Source organism: Trachurus trachurus (genome assembly GCF_905171665.1).
Source record: "Trachurus trachurus genome assembly, chromosome: 9".
In the NCBI taxonomy this organism is placed as follows: domain Eukaryota; kingdom Metazoa; phylum Chordata; class Actinopteri; order Carangiformes; family Carangidae; genus Trachurus; species Trachurus trachurus.
In genome coordinates this window covers 8,280,517-8,297,585 of record NC_139895.1, presented here as the reverse complement: position 1 = coordinate 8,297,585, position 17,069 = coordinate 8,280,517, and the positions used below count along the sequence as shown (strand labels likewise).

General features: G+C 40.2%; 1 protein-coding gene across 1 annotated transcript in view; it reads right to left on the bottom strand.

Moving 5' to 3' along the window:
- Positions 1-4,004: 4,004 nt before the first annotated feature.
- Positions 4,005-17,069, bottom strand: part of dmrt1 (doublesex and mab-3 related transcription factor 1) — a gene marked incomplete at both ends in the record, with an annotated part of 34,860 nt that continues 21,795 nt past the window's right edge. Inside the window, one exon of the mRNA XM_083979844.1 lies at positions 4,005-4,150. Coding sequence (XP_083835970.1) covers positions 4,005-4,150 — 146 coding nt within the window. The remainder of the gene's footprint in view (positions 4,151-17,069) is intronic.

Here is a 17,069-nt window from a genome sequence, read left to right as displayed (position 1 = left end):
TATGAAGAAGATGTAACTCTAATAGAAAGAAGAAAGGCGGTGATACTTGTCTGAAAATAAGTAGAAATTCAATAATAACACTTTCTGTATAATGAATCTGTGCAGGTAATGGTAGTATTTCTGCTTTAAATTTTCTGTTAAATAGTTTGTATGTGTGTATGTGAATGAACATTTGGAAGAATGAACTAAGTCTTCTCTGTGTTTGAAGGACAGAAACATCCCATAACTTCTCTCTCTCTTTTTTTTTTTTTTTTTTTTTAAATCTTGAACAGGAACCTCACTCTCACTTTAACTGCTCTGATGTTTTTATGTTTGTATTAAAAGTTTTCACTTGGATTTGAGTTTCAAGTTTCCACCTCTGAGCTCTCCTCCTCCTCCTCCTCCTCCTCCTCCTCCTCCTCCTCCTCCTCCTCCTCCTCCTCGCCGTCTGTCAGTCTGTATCGAGCCGCCATCACTCCAGCGGGAGGTGTCACACGGTGCGATCCGGGCAGATTTTATCTATTATGGGAGGGTATGATTCATGGAGGCGGTGGCAGCTCAAGGAAAACCAATCCTGTGACACTTTCTCCCCTGCGCTGTTCACACACACAGGGCAGCAGCAGCAGCAGCAGCTACAGAAGGACAAGGCAGCGGCAGCGGCAGCGGGTCGCCCCTGACAAACGTGATAAAATGGCCTTCCTTAACTAAACTCGTAAAGCACGGGGCAATAAAACTCAATCTTCTGTAAAATCCAATTAAGTCATTATCTGACTGATTGTATCTTTAATTGAAAACAGAAGTGACAGTAAATTTCTGTGATATATCAGGATCAATCGATACTGCTGTACAATCCGGTCTCAAGCGGTGATTTATAATGTCAAAGCCTTATAGGTAACTCCACATTCTTCTCTCTAAAACCACTGGTGGATGAAATTAAGAGTAAGTGCGTTTCATAAAAAAACAAGATGGTCACGTTATTGATTACAACAGATGGGGGGGGGCAGAATCCAATGAATGTTCCCACGGCGCAGCAGAAAAGAAAATACAAGTAATTTTCTGAGTCGGTTTTATATTGTTGTTCCCGGGCAAACGCACATCACATTTACACTCCATCACGCAGAGCGGTTTTATTTCCCGAAAAACTTGTAGCGACATAAACTCCAAAGACTCCAAATGACTTTTGCCGCTGGCCTTACTCAAACACAAACACAAATAATAAACACTTTCAAAGCAAAGCGAAGCAAAGCGGCTTTCGCATTCGGGCAAATCTCCATAAAGCACAAGAAGGCATAAAGAACGTAGAGTCGTGTACGGCAGGAAGTGGAGAAACATCTCGTCCCGAGTTGTTGTTTTTAATTAACATTTAAACAACACTGAAACTGAAAAGTGGCCAACACAGGATTTCTTTCATTAGTTCATGAAGCAGATAAAAAAAGAGAACAACAGAAGTGACTTTGTTTATATGTAAATGTTGCCTGGGAGATGTTTTATCTGCTGAAAGCTGCAACCGACTGATTTAAATGTATAAATCGTCATGAAAAACAAAAAAAAAAGAAAGAAAAGAAACTGGTGATTGCAAGATCCAAGATCCAATGTGACATTTTAATTTTCAAACAAATTAACAGTTTTAAATCTAATGATAATAAAGAAAGAAAGATAAAAAAGCAGCAATTTCTAAACATTTAAGAAGCTGTAAATGTCTTAAAGTGATTATTACAACAGTCATTCATTCCTTCTTTGGGTCTATTTATGAATGAATCAGCTGATTGCTTCATGAAGTTGTAACTGTATGTGTGTGTATGTGTGTGTGGCTCCTGAAGTGAAGGGGTTAAATATATACAATAGACATGCAAATCCTGTGGAGTAGTGGAGGAGGATGCTGTTGGATCGGTGCCATAAATAAAGCAGCCGATGCTCCTCACACACGCCAACACAGTGATTCACGTCTAACCTGCATCGTCGTCCTACGGCATGGGACAAAAAAATAAAAAATAAACGCACAATGTCTTCGAAAAAATCAGCGGTGACGTGATTGTTGTTGTTAAGGGATAAAAAAATTAAATTAAAAATAATGTTAATGTTTATAAAGCTATATATATATATATGTCCAGATTGAGATTCTCATTATCAGTTATTAAAGGGATAGTTCAACATTTTTGGCAAATTGGCCCATTGCCATAATTTCTATAGTCATAGCAGTAGGTTCGTTACCTTTAATTGTCAGTGCAAGCTGTTTTTAGAATGGCGGAGCAGAGCTGTGAGCTGCTCAGAGCTACGCTACAGAGGCTCATGGGATTTCTTGGTTTCTCTTCATCAAACTCATCAAATACACAATCCAACAACTCCACAACGCTCTGGTGCACAAGTTGTGACCTGCACATTCACCACGCTATGAGATAATAACACAACGTTACCAGACAGAGTTGTTTTAGAGGGAAATGCAGAGACTGCTTGATGAAAAACTGCCCCTGAAGGCAACGCGCATCAGCGGTTTTGCATGAATTTACCTCTAAAACAACTGGTAACGTTCTGTTATTATCTCATAGCGTGGTGAATGTGCAGGTCACAACTTGTCCACCAGAGCGTTTTGGAGTTGTTGGATTGTGTATTTGATGAGTTTGATGAGGGGAAACCAAGAAATCCCATGAGCCTCCGTAGCGTAGCTCTGAGCAGCTCGCGGCTCTGCTCCACCGTTCCAAAAATAGCTTGCATCGACAATTAAAGGTAACGAACCTACTCCTAAAACTAGAGGGATTATGGCAATGGGCCAATTTGCCAAAATGTTGAACTATCCCTTTAAGTGTATGTTCAAGGTAATTTAGATGTAGGGCCACGATTCTTCTCATGTATCATTATCAGAGTCGATATATTGATTTATTGTTCTGATGGAATCAAAGTTAGACCTGATTGTTGTTTCAGCAGCATCTTAATGAGAATGTGTCACTTAAAGTTTCTCAGGTTTTGTCTTAAAACAAAGTCCAGGCGTTTGCTTCTCCTCCTCCTGATCATATTGGACGTTTACAGATCAAAGTAGATTTGACATTACAGTAACTTGGTTTTATCAGTTTTGTCCTCTTTCGTACCGAACTCCATGTTTTTGTTGCTGTAACGAATCAACACTGTGAATTTCACGGTCGCCATTAACTTCCATTTAAAAGTGCCTGATCAAGGGATCGTTTTAAAGAGCAGCCTCTGAGTTTTAAGAGCGAGAATCTGTTGATTTTTTTTTTCTTTTATCGATTAATTGCTTTGTCTATAAAAATATATATATGTATATATAAAAAATCTTGCTCAAAAGTGGAAGCTGATATCTTTCAAATGTCTTAGTGGCAAATACTCAGACAGGAAAAAAATATTTGTCAGCTTTTGTCTTGAGAAAAATGTTTAAAACGATTAATCAGTTATCAAAATAGTCAACTTGTATATATTTTTTGTCATTAACTAATCCGTTATGAAGAAGATTGGTGCAGCTCAGACTTAAATTTAGTCCAATTGTGGCGACTTTCAATGTGCTAAACACCAAAACAGAGAGTACTGAGAGAGGTGGGGTTGATGTTTTTAGTCAATTTAAAAAAGATAAGGTAACAAATATATTGATTATTGCGCCAAGTTCATTTCAATCAGGTTAAAGTGACATGAATTTAAGGCACACGTTGACGCCGGCCAAATTTCACTTATATTTTCTGATAAAGTGCTTGAGAAGGCTCAGTTTGTCGAAAAAAAATCTCAGTTTGTGTCCAGTTTTAGGAAAATAGAGTGTAACATTTGTTACTTGTGAATTTAAGCATCTTATTTTTTGTACTTTTCCAGTAATTTCTCTGCTGCGAACTCACTTCAACAAAACATTTAACAGCTTTGACATTAGAAATGAACTGAAAATACAAAAAAAAACATCCTGTGATCTCATTGATACAGTCGAGGTTCACGTGCCGTTTGAACAGAAACAGAGAAGTCTGAACTAACAGTGAACTGGAATTAAACCGTTTTCCAAGAACAACTTGTATCTCGTGTCCTTAGCTGTAGCTTTACTCGGTGGCGTCAGCGTTGCCGTTGGCGAAGCTGGCCGTGTCGCCGACGGCCTCGGCCTGGACGACGGAGTTGGCCAGGGAGGTGATGGACACGCAGGTCACGGTGGAGTCGTGGCCGGCGACGACGCTGCTGGACGAGAAGGCTGCAGGGACGAGACAGAAAACATACAGTAGGCCTGGTCAGAGAGGAACTGAGAATGAAAGAACCAGCTGAGACATTAAAGGGATAGTTCAACATTTTCTGCAAATTGGCCCATTGCCATTGCCGCACATCACACCATCAGTTTAATATGACTTACAGAGGTCCTATGTTTTGGAATGGACGACCTCCTTCATTAAGATCCATTTCTTCTTATTCACTTTTTAAAAAGCAGTTAAAAATACATCTCAACTTCTCTTGAATTTCCCGCTCTTTCCTCTCTCTCTTTCGCTCTCTCCATATCCCACATCCTTACTTTGTCTCTTTATGAGTTCAATTAATTCATTTTCTGTACCTTATCTCTATTGTCTCTATTTGTTACTGAATCACTTTGCACTTTATCTCTTTATTTTTTTCTCATTTCTGTTCATTTTGCTCATGTAACATTGATTATGTATGCACTTTATCTCTTTTTTTTTTCTATGTTTATTTGTTAGCCATTGAAATGTGTCTTGCTGTAATTTGTTATAGGGGTGGAACTTATGTACAAGCCAACCGGCTTCGTTCCCTCCTTGCACCATTGAATTTAAATGTGTGCTAAATAAATAAACTCAAACTCAAACTCAATCCCTATAGTCATAGCAGTAGGTTCGTTACCTTTAATTGTCGGTGCAAGCTATTTTCAGAACGGCAGAGCAGAGCCGTGAGCTGCATTTTCCCAACAATCAACGTATACCGAAACGAAACGAAAACCACGACCACAAAACCATGAACCGAACCGAACTGTGGTTTTTGTGAACCATTCCACCCCTAATGAAAATAATATATAATAATAAAATCATTATGGTTATTAATACTATCATTTAGATTGCACGATGAAAAACTGAAAAAAAGAAGAAAAAAAAACACAAACTGAAGTCATTTTACAAAGTGGACATTTGCATCGGACTGTTTTTTCTTTTACTTTTTGTTGAGAAACGTGAGTCCTGTAACCACATAAATCAACCAAAGCTGTAGTGATAATAGAAATTTACTGAGTACTGCTGAATCCCATCAGACACATGAGGTAAACAATGAGGAAAAGAATGCATGACACACCTAAAGGGGCAGATAAGAAAGGAGAAGCTGTTGTAGGATTGTTGTGTGTCGTCCTTTCAACGTCTTCACAAACTGGGCTCTTACAAAATGTGTTTGTTTGGAGAGTAGAGAGATCAAATCTTCCCCCCGGGCTCTCCAGCTTACAAATCTTCCCCCTGGATACTCCTCAAAGTCATTAATATGATGAATTCATATTGCCTGGTGTAGGTAGACAGTACAGCAGCACGCATAAAATAAAAACTGTCTTTGCACTGTAAGGAGAGTAAATAAAAAGGGGAAGAGAAATACTAGACTGCGACAGACAAAAGAGCAAAAGAGTCGTATCATCAGCGCCGCAGAACAAATGGTCCTCTGTGTTAGCGCTGCTGTATTCACCCAATATAAATACGACCGTACAGTAAAAATGATTCTTAGCAAAGCTCGAGATTTATAGCAAATTGAATCAGTCAGCAAAGAGGGAACAGGGAGAACACTAAAGAAAAGTATTAGAGCTTTTACCATGAACACGAGAGATCAGAGCAGCCGTCCCATTTTAACACTGGTTCTACAGCTGCTGCACACACACCAATAACACTGTGATCGCACCAATAATGTTGTGATGGCACCAATAATAACACCAACAACAATGTGATAGCAACAAGAAAACTGTGATCGCACCAATAACAGTTTAATCGCAAAAAGAAAACTATGAACGCACCAATAACAATGTGATCACACCAATAATACTGTGATCACATCAATAAAATTGTGATCGCACCAGCGTTTCCGCTAGAAAAAAATGGCACCGGACAACATGACCGGCAGGTTTTCAATTTACCGGACAAATGTTTGAAATTCCGGTCAAATATTATCTGAATTTGATATGCAGGGGGGGAATCTATTCATGGCGGACTTAATTTACTGTTAATGCCGTCAATTGACCACGTAAATTCAAAAATAAATATTGCACAAGCCTGCGCTCATAGCCTACATAAAGAACATAAAGAAACTACAATAATTTGCAAACATAAAACACATCTTGGACTGGCTCATTTCATAATAACGTGGCGTGCTGGCAACTTGAAATAATAATAATAAAAACTCTGCTGCTTTGCAATAAAAACTCTACAAACAAACTGAAAAAAATCCCTTGACAAGTTATCTTTTTTTCTTTTACTTTTTACGCATTTTCGCGTGTGTGAAATGTGTGCAGTGTCTCCGCGCAGCTTGAACTGCGCATCAGTCGTGTGACTTTGCTCTGCTTCGCTGTGCTGTTTTGATGCGATTATGCAGAGAGAAGCCTCTCTCCACTCAGGGTAGATGTCACTGAAATCTCTGATTTCGTTTTTGTTTGTTTTAATAAAATTCAAATTGTGCTCGGACTCAGACGGAATATTTTCACCAGACATTTTGACGGGCGGAGTTAGAAAATTCCGGACTTCGGCAGATTTTACCGGACAACAGAAACCCTGGATCGCACCAATAAGAATGTGATCACAACAAGAAAACTATGATTGCACCAGTAACAATGAAATCTCCCCAATTATATTGTGATAAGCTGTGATCGCACAGGAAAAAACTGGTTTTGGATGGGGGGAAAAAAACAGTTATATTCACATTGATGCTTTTTTCCCCATCCAAAATATTTTTTCCTCCTAAATCCATGTTTTCCTCGCATTTTTGTCATTGATCATATGGAAACAGTCCTGAACTCGACAGTCGACTAGTAAGGTCTACCCAGGAAGCTAGAGTAAACAGAGCTACGTGATAAAAACACACGTTAACACTGCTCTCTCATATTAAAGGAGTTTATGCAGACTCAGTGTGGTGTGGTAAGGAACTGCTGGATGTTGCAAAGCATTTTTAGTGACATTTTGAGCATTATATAGAAGCCAAAGTTGCAGTTAAAGAACTGCCCCCATTATTTCGCTGTTTAACTGCAGTGTAGCGCAGCTAGCAGGAGGAGAGCTAGGTCCGGTCTGCACATATTTTTCTCAGATTTTTTCCTATGGTCGTACTCTGGGGCCTAGAGCTGTAGAGCGTTAACTTAGAAAAGACTGGAATTCTCCTTTAAGTTTGATGCTCAGCCCTAAATCTGAATGAATATCTTCAGAGGAAAAGAAACAAACAGGAATCTGGGATCCTTGATACAGCAGACAGACATCGATCAGAAGGAATTAAATCAACTATTCAACTACAGTGACGTTTTTTTTTTTTAAACAAAAATGCAAAACTCAGAGCAGCTCCTTAAATTTAATTGATTTTTACAGTCTTCTGATATTTTAATGATGAAATGATAAATGTATAAAATAGCAACCAGCATGAAATATCAAAAAAATATCTATAATCTTTGTTCCTACATTCCTACAATTTCTGATTATAGAAACTGTCCCTTATGCAGTTTGACCCTACATGACCTCCTGATGGGGGAAACATTAACATAAACAAGAGCTGATGTCCAGTTCTGTTTCCCAGAATCCTCTGTTTTGATTGGCCCATCTCTCTCTCTCTCTCTCTCTCCTCAGCGGTGGTGGGAGGAGGAGAAATGTGGAGTAATTTTTCTCCTCATTAACTTCCTGATTGGTTTCGGACTCCAATTTTTTGCCCGTCTGCAGTTTGTCACCAATTCCAAACTGGCAGTTCAATCGTTAATACTAATGTTTGTGTAGCTAAGTGCGCCCAGCTTGTTTTTTTTTTTTCTCTTCTCCTCTTTCATCCCTCAGTGATCTACTTGTACAGCAATAACAACGCCTGAGTGGGTGGTGGAGGTGGAGGGGATGGGGGGGGGGGGTTGTGAATTAGCCCGTTCACTGTTAATTCTCTGTCTGTTCATCAGCAGGAAATCTATGATGTAATTAAAGGCTGGAAGCAACTGGACGTGTTAGTTTCACTGGGGACGTTAAATCACGACGCACCGTGGTGGTACAACATGTCTGCTGCTGCTGCTGCTGCTGCTGCTGCATCCGACCGTCCTCTGCTGCTCTGCTGCTTAATCCAGATTAATGTCTGAAACAGCACAAAGACTTGTTCCCCCCATTAGCCGTCAACTACCTGTTAATCACACTGCAGGCTGCAACTAATTATACTAATCATTTTCATCGTCAGTTACACATTTTTCGTTTTCATTTCTGAATGATTCATCATTTGGCCTAGAAGAATAAAAAAATTAAGCAGCAGCAGATCTTAATCAATCAACAGGAAACAAAATTGGCAACTATCAATTAATTGTGATGTCATTTAGTTTCATTCCAGGCTCCAAAATTAGATAATTCACTGATTTTCCATTGGAAATTTGACTCTTTTTTTTGACATTCATTAGATCTATTGAGTATTTTTATTTTTATTTTATGGCAGATTAACTAACTAAAGTGAAAACTGGATTTAAAGCAGAAGAAAGCATGAATATTTGTGTTAATATAAGTCTTAAATAGTTATATCTTCCGACAGCAATCACTTATATAGAGTGTTTGGTCTGAAACACGGGTCTGACAGTCACTCTGCTCTGCTGTAAGCCGAGGAGAAAACTTTCCTTGTATCCTACAACCTTTATCCAATGAGGAGAGAGAACGGCATAAAGGGCCGGTCCTCTCTGTGTGTGCAACCAAGGGATGCGCGTGAATGTGGTGACGTAGGGACGAGGGCGGGGACTGATAACTCCATCGGCTGACAGGAAGTTAGCCAAAACCACCGGCTCGCTTACTTCTGCTTTAATGGTAAATGCCAATATATGTATTAAAATATCAAATTAAGTAAATCCTCACATCGCAAATCCTTGTGAGAAGCTGTATCCACATTATATTTGTCATTTTCACTTGACAAATCAATAACTGATCACCATACTAATTCATTATTGGACTAATCTCAGCCCTGATATGTCATGAACTGACTCCAGTGTAACTGCATTCTGCAACCATACCCTACTATACGTTCACCAGGTTTTTCACTGTGCGTTAAACTATGGCCAATGAGAATTGGTTCGCGGTGATTCGAATTTTTAAGACAGGATGTAATGTCCAGAAAGGTAAAAGCTTTGAGGGAAACTGCTGAGTTGGGTGTTAATTCACTGAAAGTTTTAATTAAAGTCACTTTTAATGGAAACAGACTCCATCCTGACAACAAAATGTGCTTTTTCGGTTTGTTATTTTGATATCTGTCCAGGATGTACACCATACAGAGGTTGTATTGCTTATTTAATTCCTGGCAAAGGGGTTTAACTCACCTTAGAGTCCTACGCTACTTGCAAAACCTGATCAGAATCTGGTTTTATGGACCAACAGTCCACATACATACAGGAAGTGATCAGATCTGTGCATGTCTTATCCACATGCTGCGTTGCGAGTGACGCAGAAGACACTTTGAAATCCTGTTTGAGCAACCGAGATGTTCAGATTGAAACAAATCCAATCAGAATCACATTTGAAACCACCGCTGTATGTAGTTTAAATCAGATTTGTGGTCTCATGTGGTTTTTGGCTGTTCAGACTGTCAAAGAAATCCACCTAGATATAATCTGGATGTGATAAAAGTTTGATTTGGAGTGGCAGTGTGAACAAGGCCTTAAAACTACAGCGAAGTAACACTGATTTAGAGAACAAGTCCTTTATCAGACATGTTGCTCATTTGAGTTACGGTTAAGGATACATTTAAAGTTTTTACTTCAAATACTGTCTGACATTTTTCAAAAGTTGTTATTTTTCCCACTACCTGCCCCATATTTTACATTTTATCCCAGGTAGATGAGATCTTTTGAGTTTTCTAGCCAATGTGTTAAATGGAAGCTGTTATAACCATATATACTATATATTTTAAATGACCACTAATCTAATACAGTGAAAAATTAGTTTAGTTTTTAGTTTTTTATGTTGTAACAAAGCCGACTTTACCTGCTGTAGGTGCTGAGAGAGAGAGAGAGAGTTTACAATCCTGGATGAACTTTTGCCCTTTTCCCAGTCACTCAGCACTCTATATAAGATTTCCAAACTATTAAACAGTCTTTGTGTGGAATAACAAAAGGAAGCTTTTTTAACCTCCCACTTGTCCTGTTCAGAGAAGGAGGAGGGGAGAGAGGGGGAGAGGGAGTGGAGGGAGGGAGGTGCAATCATTTCTGCTGCTGCCAAAGAGGGGAACAAAAGCCCAGATGTGAGAGGAGATGGTAATTCAGTCTGATCCAGTGAGGATAAGCTCTCTGTGGGTTTCATACTCTACACTCATCCACCGTACACAAGGGTCATAGGGGTAGATAACACTTAAGTAAACACACACACACACACACGCACAGGGGCACATACGCACACACACACACACACACACACACACACACACACACACACAGACACACTGTACTGGAGTTTCTCACAATCCCCCCAGTAAATGAAATTATATATATGTCACACTGACAATTTGCAGGGATATTATAATTTCCCATTAATGCAGTAGATAGATGTCATGGCCAATCAGATCACAAGATTTATTGGTTTTCAAGCTTTTAAAAGTATCTTAACTAACACAAGTCAAAAAAAGTTAGTAAGATTTATCCTATTTGGAACATTAATATCTGAACTAACACGGACGGGACAATGAGTAATTACCAAAAGGTAAGTGTCACAGATCCTGCAGGTAAACAATTCAATCTTAATATGGCTGAAATCTCATTTTATCTTAAATCTTCTGCCATTGCACCAAGAGGAAGTTGTGATATTTAACAGAAAAAAAGGAAATCTTTGATATTTCACCTACAACGTCAACATCAATGGCGGAGGAGAAAATATCAGGATATCAAAGTCAATCAAGTCAATTCAATTGTTCAGAAATGTTCTGCCGTTGCACCAAGTTGTGTATTTAACGGGGAAAAAAAGAAATCTTAGATATCATCAACGTCAATCAATGGCGGTAGAGAAAATGTCAGTATTTTAGAGTCAATCGAATCCATCTGGTGCCAAAACTGATCAGAATTCAACTAATAGCTGTTTAGATGTATCGGTCCTCGCCTCCTCTCCTTGGGACCAGCATCCTCAGCTGCTCTTGATATCTTGGGGGGAAAAACACAGTAAGTGGACCTTGAGTGGATCTAAATGTTTCTATACTTGTTGGTGTAACGACGTTTGATGCACCAGCTGCAGCAAGTTATTTATAGGACAACTAGTCTTCTGAATGTGTCGGACTGGGCGGCGTCCAGGGACAGGCAGGAGCGCTAATATCAGAGGGGAATGGAAATTCAATCTTCAAGAGTGAAGAGTTGCCTGTCACATGACAAGGTTGGCCTGGGATTAAATGGCTCCCATTAAAATGATACGAGCTGTGTCCAATAGAAAAGAAAAAAAAGAAAAGAAAACGTCCCTGGCCAGTTTGAAAGGGTCCCATGTGTGTCCAACTGAGGACAACCCCCTTGTAGAGACTCCTCATCATCAGCCCAGCAGCAGCAGCAGGACTTAATGGTGCAGAAAACTCAGTCAAAGAGCAGACAGGCTTTAAATACAGAGCAGTGAACGGTGGAGGCTTCAGGCCACTCAGCTGATGTTCACACCTCAGACCTTCACCCTCTGCTTCAAATCACTGGCTTTTCCCCCGGATGACTCTTAATTTACCAAACGCTGAACGTGAAGTTGCAACGACGATGACGTAACCAACCAACACCCGTGGTCCCTACCTGTTGTTGTTTCAACACATTTCCATTATGATACATATTGACTAATATAAGGCTGGAATAAAGCTTTAACCCTCCATAAAGCCCCAGTGTGTAACTTATTTGGCTTTTTATTAGCAAAAATCAAATATTGCTTTCATAAATACTTAAGTGGAATCACACCCGCATACAAATGAAAGCTTTCTTGTACCTTAGAATGAGTTGTTACAAGTCGTTAGAAATACATAAGTGGGCGACGCACCGAACCGAGGCGGCCATGTTGCATCGCCATTTTTCACGTTGAGTGGCAGCGTGACCGTAGGTAACCACGGAAACTCAGCGGAGCTGTGGGCTCGGCCTGTTAAAACTGTCACCACTGTGTAGTGTGAGGAAGGACGGAGGCACTGGTGTTGCATTCAGGTGCAGTCAGGCAGACGGCCGTCGGCAAACCAACCGGATGTCATTTTACTCCACGAGAGAAAGACGGTGAAACGTGGGTCAGGTAAACAATACGACATCACCATGGCAACATATTGTCACGCCTGTATTGTTTTGCCTCGTGCTGGCGGACCACTTGTTTACATAGACGCTTGTTTATCCTGTTACATGCAGCGTCTGTTGTCTGTCTGACGTCTGCCCGATTTCACGTGAATGCAACATCAAGAATTTTCCAAGATTTTACTCAGTTCTACACTAAGGCCATTTTGAATAGAATAGATGTTAAAGCAGAAGTAAGCGATCCGGTCGTTTTGGCTAATGCTGCGTTCCAGGCCGGCTTTTGAAACCGTAAATTACAGCTTCAAGTCACAACTTACGACTTTGTAGCGTTCCAGGCAACCCACTCGTGTTTTTCCGACCTGTTTTACCTGTGAAAGTCACTATAACGGCCACTCGTAACTTCCGACCCGTGAACTCGTACCAGATCGAACTGGTACCACTTCACGGTCGGAAAAATACGAGTTACGAGTTGCCTTGAACGCACCATAACAGTCCTCGTCCCTACGTCGCCACATTCACGGCGTCCCTTGGCTGCACACACAGCCCTGCATGCCGTTCTCTCTCCTCATTGGATAAAAACTGTAGGATACGATAAATGTTTTCTCCTCGGCTCAGAGCAGAGCAGAGGGACTGGGAGACCCGTGTTTCAGACCAAACACTCTATGTAAGTGATTGCTGTCGGAAGATATAACTATTTAAGACTTATATTAACACAAATATATCACTTACTTCTGCTTTAAGATGTTGAGCCTCTAGTACGTATTTGCTCCAAGTGTTTTAACCCTATTTGAGGGATCATAGCAAGAAAATGTGTGTTTATGTAAACATGATAACACTGACCAATGAGTCAGTTATCTGAAGTTTCACACATCATTCAGATCCTAAAACCAACTAAATGTAGTTTTCACCCAAAAGTTAAGGCGTCTGAAATGTAACTGCTGCTTCTACAACATAAGGAAAACACCACAAGTGCCTAAACTGAACTACGACCGTCTTACAAGGAGCTCGGTGGCGAAGCCTGAGCTGCTGCTGCTAATTTCAAGCCACATCAAACACCTTGATCAGAAAACTGAATAAAGAGTCAAATAATAGCTTTTGCATTATCATGAATAAAAGACGTTTCGTTTTAACGTGTGCGGCGCAGGTAAATATTCCGCATATTTCTCATTCTCACTGCAGCCGTGAGGAGCTGTTGAGACAGTTGTTCAAAGGGATGCAGTCTCTTATGAAGCCATTACAGGCAGGGGGTGGGAGGTGGGTGGAGGTGAAGGGGGGTCGGGAAAAGCACTTAAATGCTCATTATTGGTTTGCTATAGAGCTGAAGTGAGTGGTGCGGCCATCGCAGGCTGACATAAGGCATCAGTGTCGGGGTCAAAGGCTAATTAAGCAGAGAGGAACCTCTGCTCCTGCATTGTTAACCAATCTGTCCCCAGTGAAGACGACCGCCGGGGAGGCGTGACACGGCCACCGTCCCTATGCTAAATCTCCATTTCGGCTACTGTGCCCCATCAACTCACAAAATGGCCTGTCAGTCTATCGTTGGGCTTTTTGACGCGGCCCGTCGAAAAGTTATGGATATGCAATAATGAGCCGAGGCGGGGCCGATCAATATTTGCGGGGACTTTTCTATCATTGCGTTTTAAACAAGAGATTCATTGTGAGTCGACAGGGTAAGAAAAATGCCAAAGTAAAGGACACAGGAAGAATGAAATATATTGCTATGGAAAGGAGGACGCCTCCCGCGGGTGCTAAAGCTGCCAAATGTGTTTATCCAAGTCGTTCAGCTGTTTCAGAGAGCTGCCAAGGCAACATCATTTGTCACCACCGCCGCACCGCCGCCGCCACCACCGCTCAAAACAAGGCGAGGAAAGTGACTACAAGAGCACGATTAGGTAGGAATGCACCGTAACTAACCAAGTTTGTTTTATACACTGAGACTTAAGGAGACGTCAGTGTGATATATTCAGAGTATGAAGAGGTCATTTATATGCAGATTAAGTGCAGTAAAGCTGCTGATTGGTTAGATAAATATTCATTCATATGTTTATTTTGCAGTTTCTTTTAGTTAATGCTAATTAACTCTATGTAATCATAAGAAATAAAGAAATACCATATTACAGCTACAATAACTTGCTTCAAATGCACTGTTGTTATTACATGTAGTTTGCATCTTAATTAATTAAAAAGCTGCATTTCAAAAGGTATATCGCCTCCAAATGTGAGCTGGTTAGACACTTGTATTGACCTGAGAGACAAAACTCAGAAAAAATATATTATATTGCTATTATATGGGCAGATATTGAAATTCTAGTGTGAATGGTCATGTTTGGTTTTAGTTTTAAATTAAAACCTTTTTGTTGGGTCTTTAAACCTTTTATCAAAAGGTAAATATTACACCTGCCCATATTGTGATCTCTATTACTGTACATTGTAATGAATAGTGCAGCACAAACACAAACTAATCACTGCTGCTGCTGCTGCTGCTGGAGGACGTTTTACCTGGACCGTCAGGACGGTGAGGAGAGAGACATCATCTCTCTGTTATGTGAGTTTAGAGGAGTGGTCTATATATAAAATGGATTATTGCTATTATTACTATTATCATTATGGTTTATAGAGACGGTGGCTCCATACAGTTCATGAGACAGAAAGACAAACTGAAGTCAGATGATTATATATATATAAAAAAAGGTAGATATAAAGATGAAGCAGAAGTCAGAGGAATCATTTCCTTTCATTTCAAGGCTCTAAAAGCTGGACAGTGTGTGTGTGTAAGAGAGAGAGAGGAATAGAGTGTGAGGAGAAGAGGACATAAACTACACAGCCCCGGCCATTTAATGTCTCCACAGCCCCAGGCCGGTGTTAATGGTGGTGTTGTACAACACATTACAAAGGTGCTTGAGCCCTGAGCAGACAATTACACCGGTATTTAGGCCGTCCACAGCGCCGCGGGCCATCAGGGCACTTAGCAGCACCGCGGGGTGGGAGAGGAGAGGACGACCTGACGGGGCCACGCGGGACTTTCTCCACCACTGTAACTAAGAACCACGGACAGACAGAGACCCCCCCCCTCCCTCCTCCAGGGCCGGACGGGGCCTCAGCGGGGCCCGACTCCCCACGGCTGGCTCTTAGTTACTGACTGAACCAAGATATTACCTCTTTCCTTCTGATCCGATTCTGATACAGAGCTTAAATACAGAAGAAAGTGCTATAAGGTTAGCTTCTGTTTAGTTTTTTTAAGACATTTGTTGACAGGTCTTGTCAAGTTTGTCGTGGAAACACAGTGAGAAACTCAAAACAACACTGATTAACTAATTATCATTTACTTTAAATATGATTGGAGTGGTTTAGTCAGTCGCACATTAACTCCTGTCAAACAGCAACTCCAGGTTCTTGCTAATAAAGCAGAGGTTTCATTAAAAATGGCAATAAGTTTAGTTTATTTATTCGTTTCATTCACTGAAAAAATAAAAATAAAAACAGTTGGTAACACTTTATAATACATAGTACACACTATTAAGCATTAGTTAAGCTTTAAATACTGAATTCATCATTTATAACACATGAATACTTAAAGCAGAAGTGAGTGATCCGGTCGTTTTCGCTAATGCTGCGTTCCAGGCAGGCTTTTGAAATCGTAAATTACAGCTTCAAGTCACAACTTACGACTTTGTAGCGTTCCAGGCAACCCACTCGTGTTTTTCCGACCTGTTTTACCGGTGAAAGTCACTATAACGGCCACTCGTAACTTCCGACCGGTGAACTCGTACCAGATCGAACTGGTACCACTTCACGGTCGGAAAAACAAGAGTTTCCTTGAACGCACCATAACAGTCCTCGTCGCTACGTCACCACATTCACGGCGTCCCTTGGCTGCACACACAGCCCTGCATGCCGTTCTCTCTCCTCATTGGATAAAAACTGTAGGATACGATAAATGTTTTCTCTTCGGCTCAGAGCAGAGCAGAGGGACTGAGAGACCCGTGTTTCAGTCCAAACACTCTATGTAAGTGATTGCTGTCGGAAGATATAACTATTTAAGACTTATATTAACACAAATATATCACTCACTTCTGCTTTAAAAATGTTTTACTCATCATTGATAAGCACTAACTGTATTTATAAACTACATACTAATGCATATTCATGCGTTATAACTGATATATTCAGTATTAATGCTTAACTAATGCTTAATAGTGTGTACTTATTATAAAGTGTTACCAAACAGTTTAATATGAAAAATAATGCAACTTCTGAATGAAAGGGGACAGAAAGAAGCAAATATATGTTATCTACCCCCTTTTTTTCCCCAAGAAATCCTTTTTACAAATTAGATAATGTGTGTATCAAAACAAAAGATAAGTAAACATAAGTAACACATAGACAGAAAACACCATAAGAGCTAGCTAAGCTCACAGAAATTGAGGTTAAAACTTGTCTTAATTTAATTAAATTTATATTTTTTGGCTGTGTAAAAATCACTGTTTCAGATCCTAACTTCATACCCAAACAGATTTTTGACCAATTTTATATGTGATGGGGTCATTGGGGGTGAAACAACAAGCGGTTCATGCACCTGAGCTGAGTGATGTTCAGTGTGTGTCAGTGACCAAAGCAAATGAACTCTGGCTGCTACACGACATGAAACAGCACTTCCTCTGGAGAGGTCGCCTCTCGGGTTAGAAGTACCGATTAGTTTCAGGTTTAATAAATCCAAAAGAGTGAG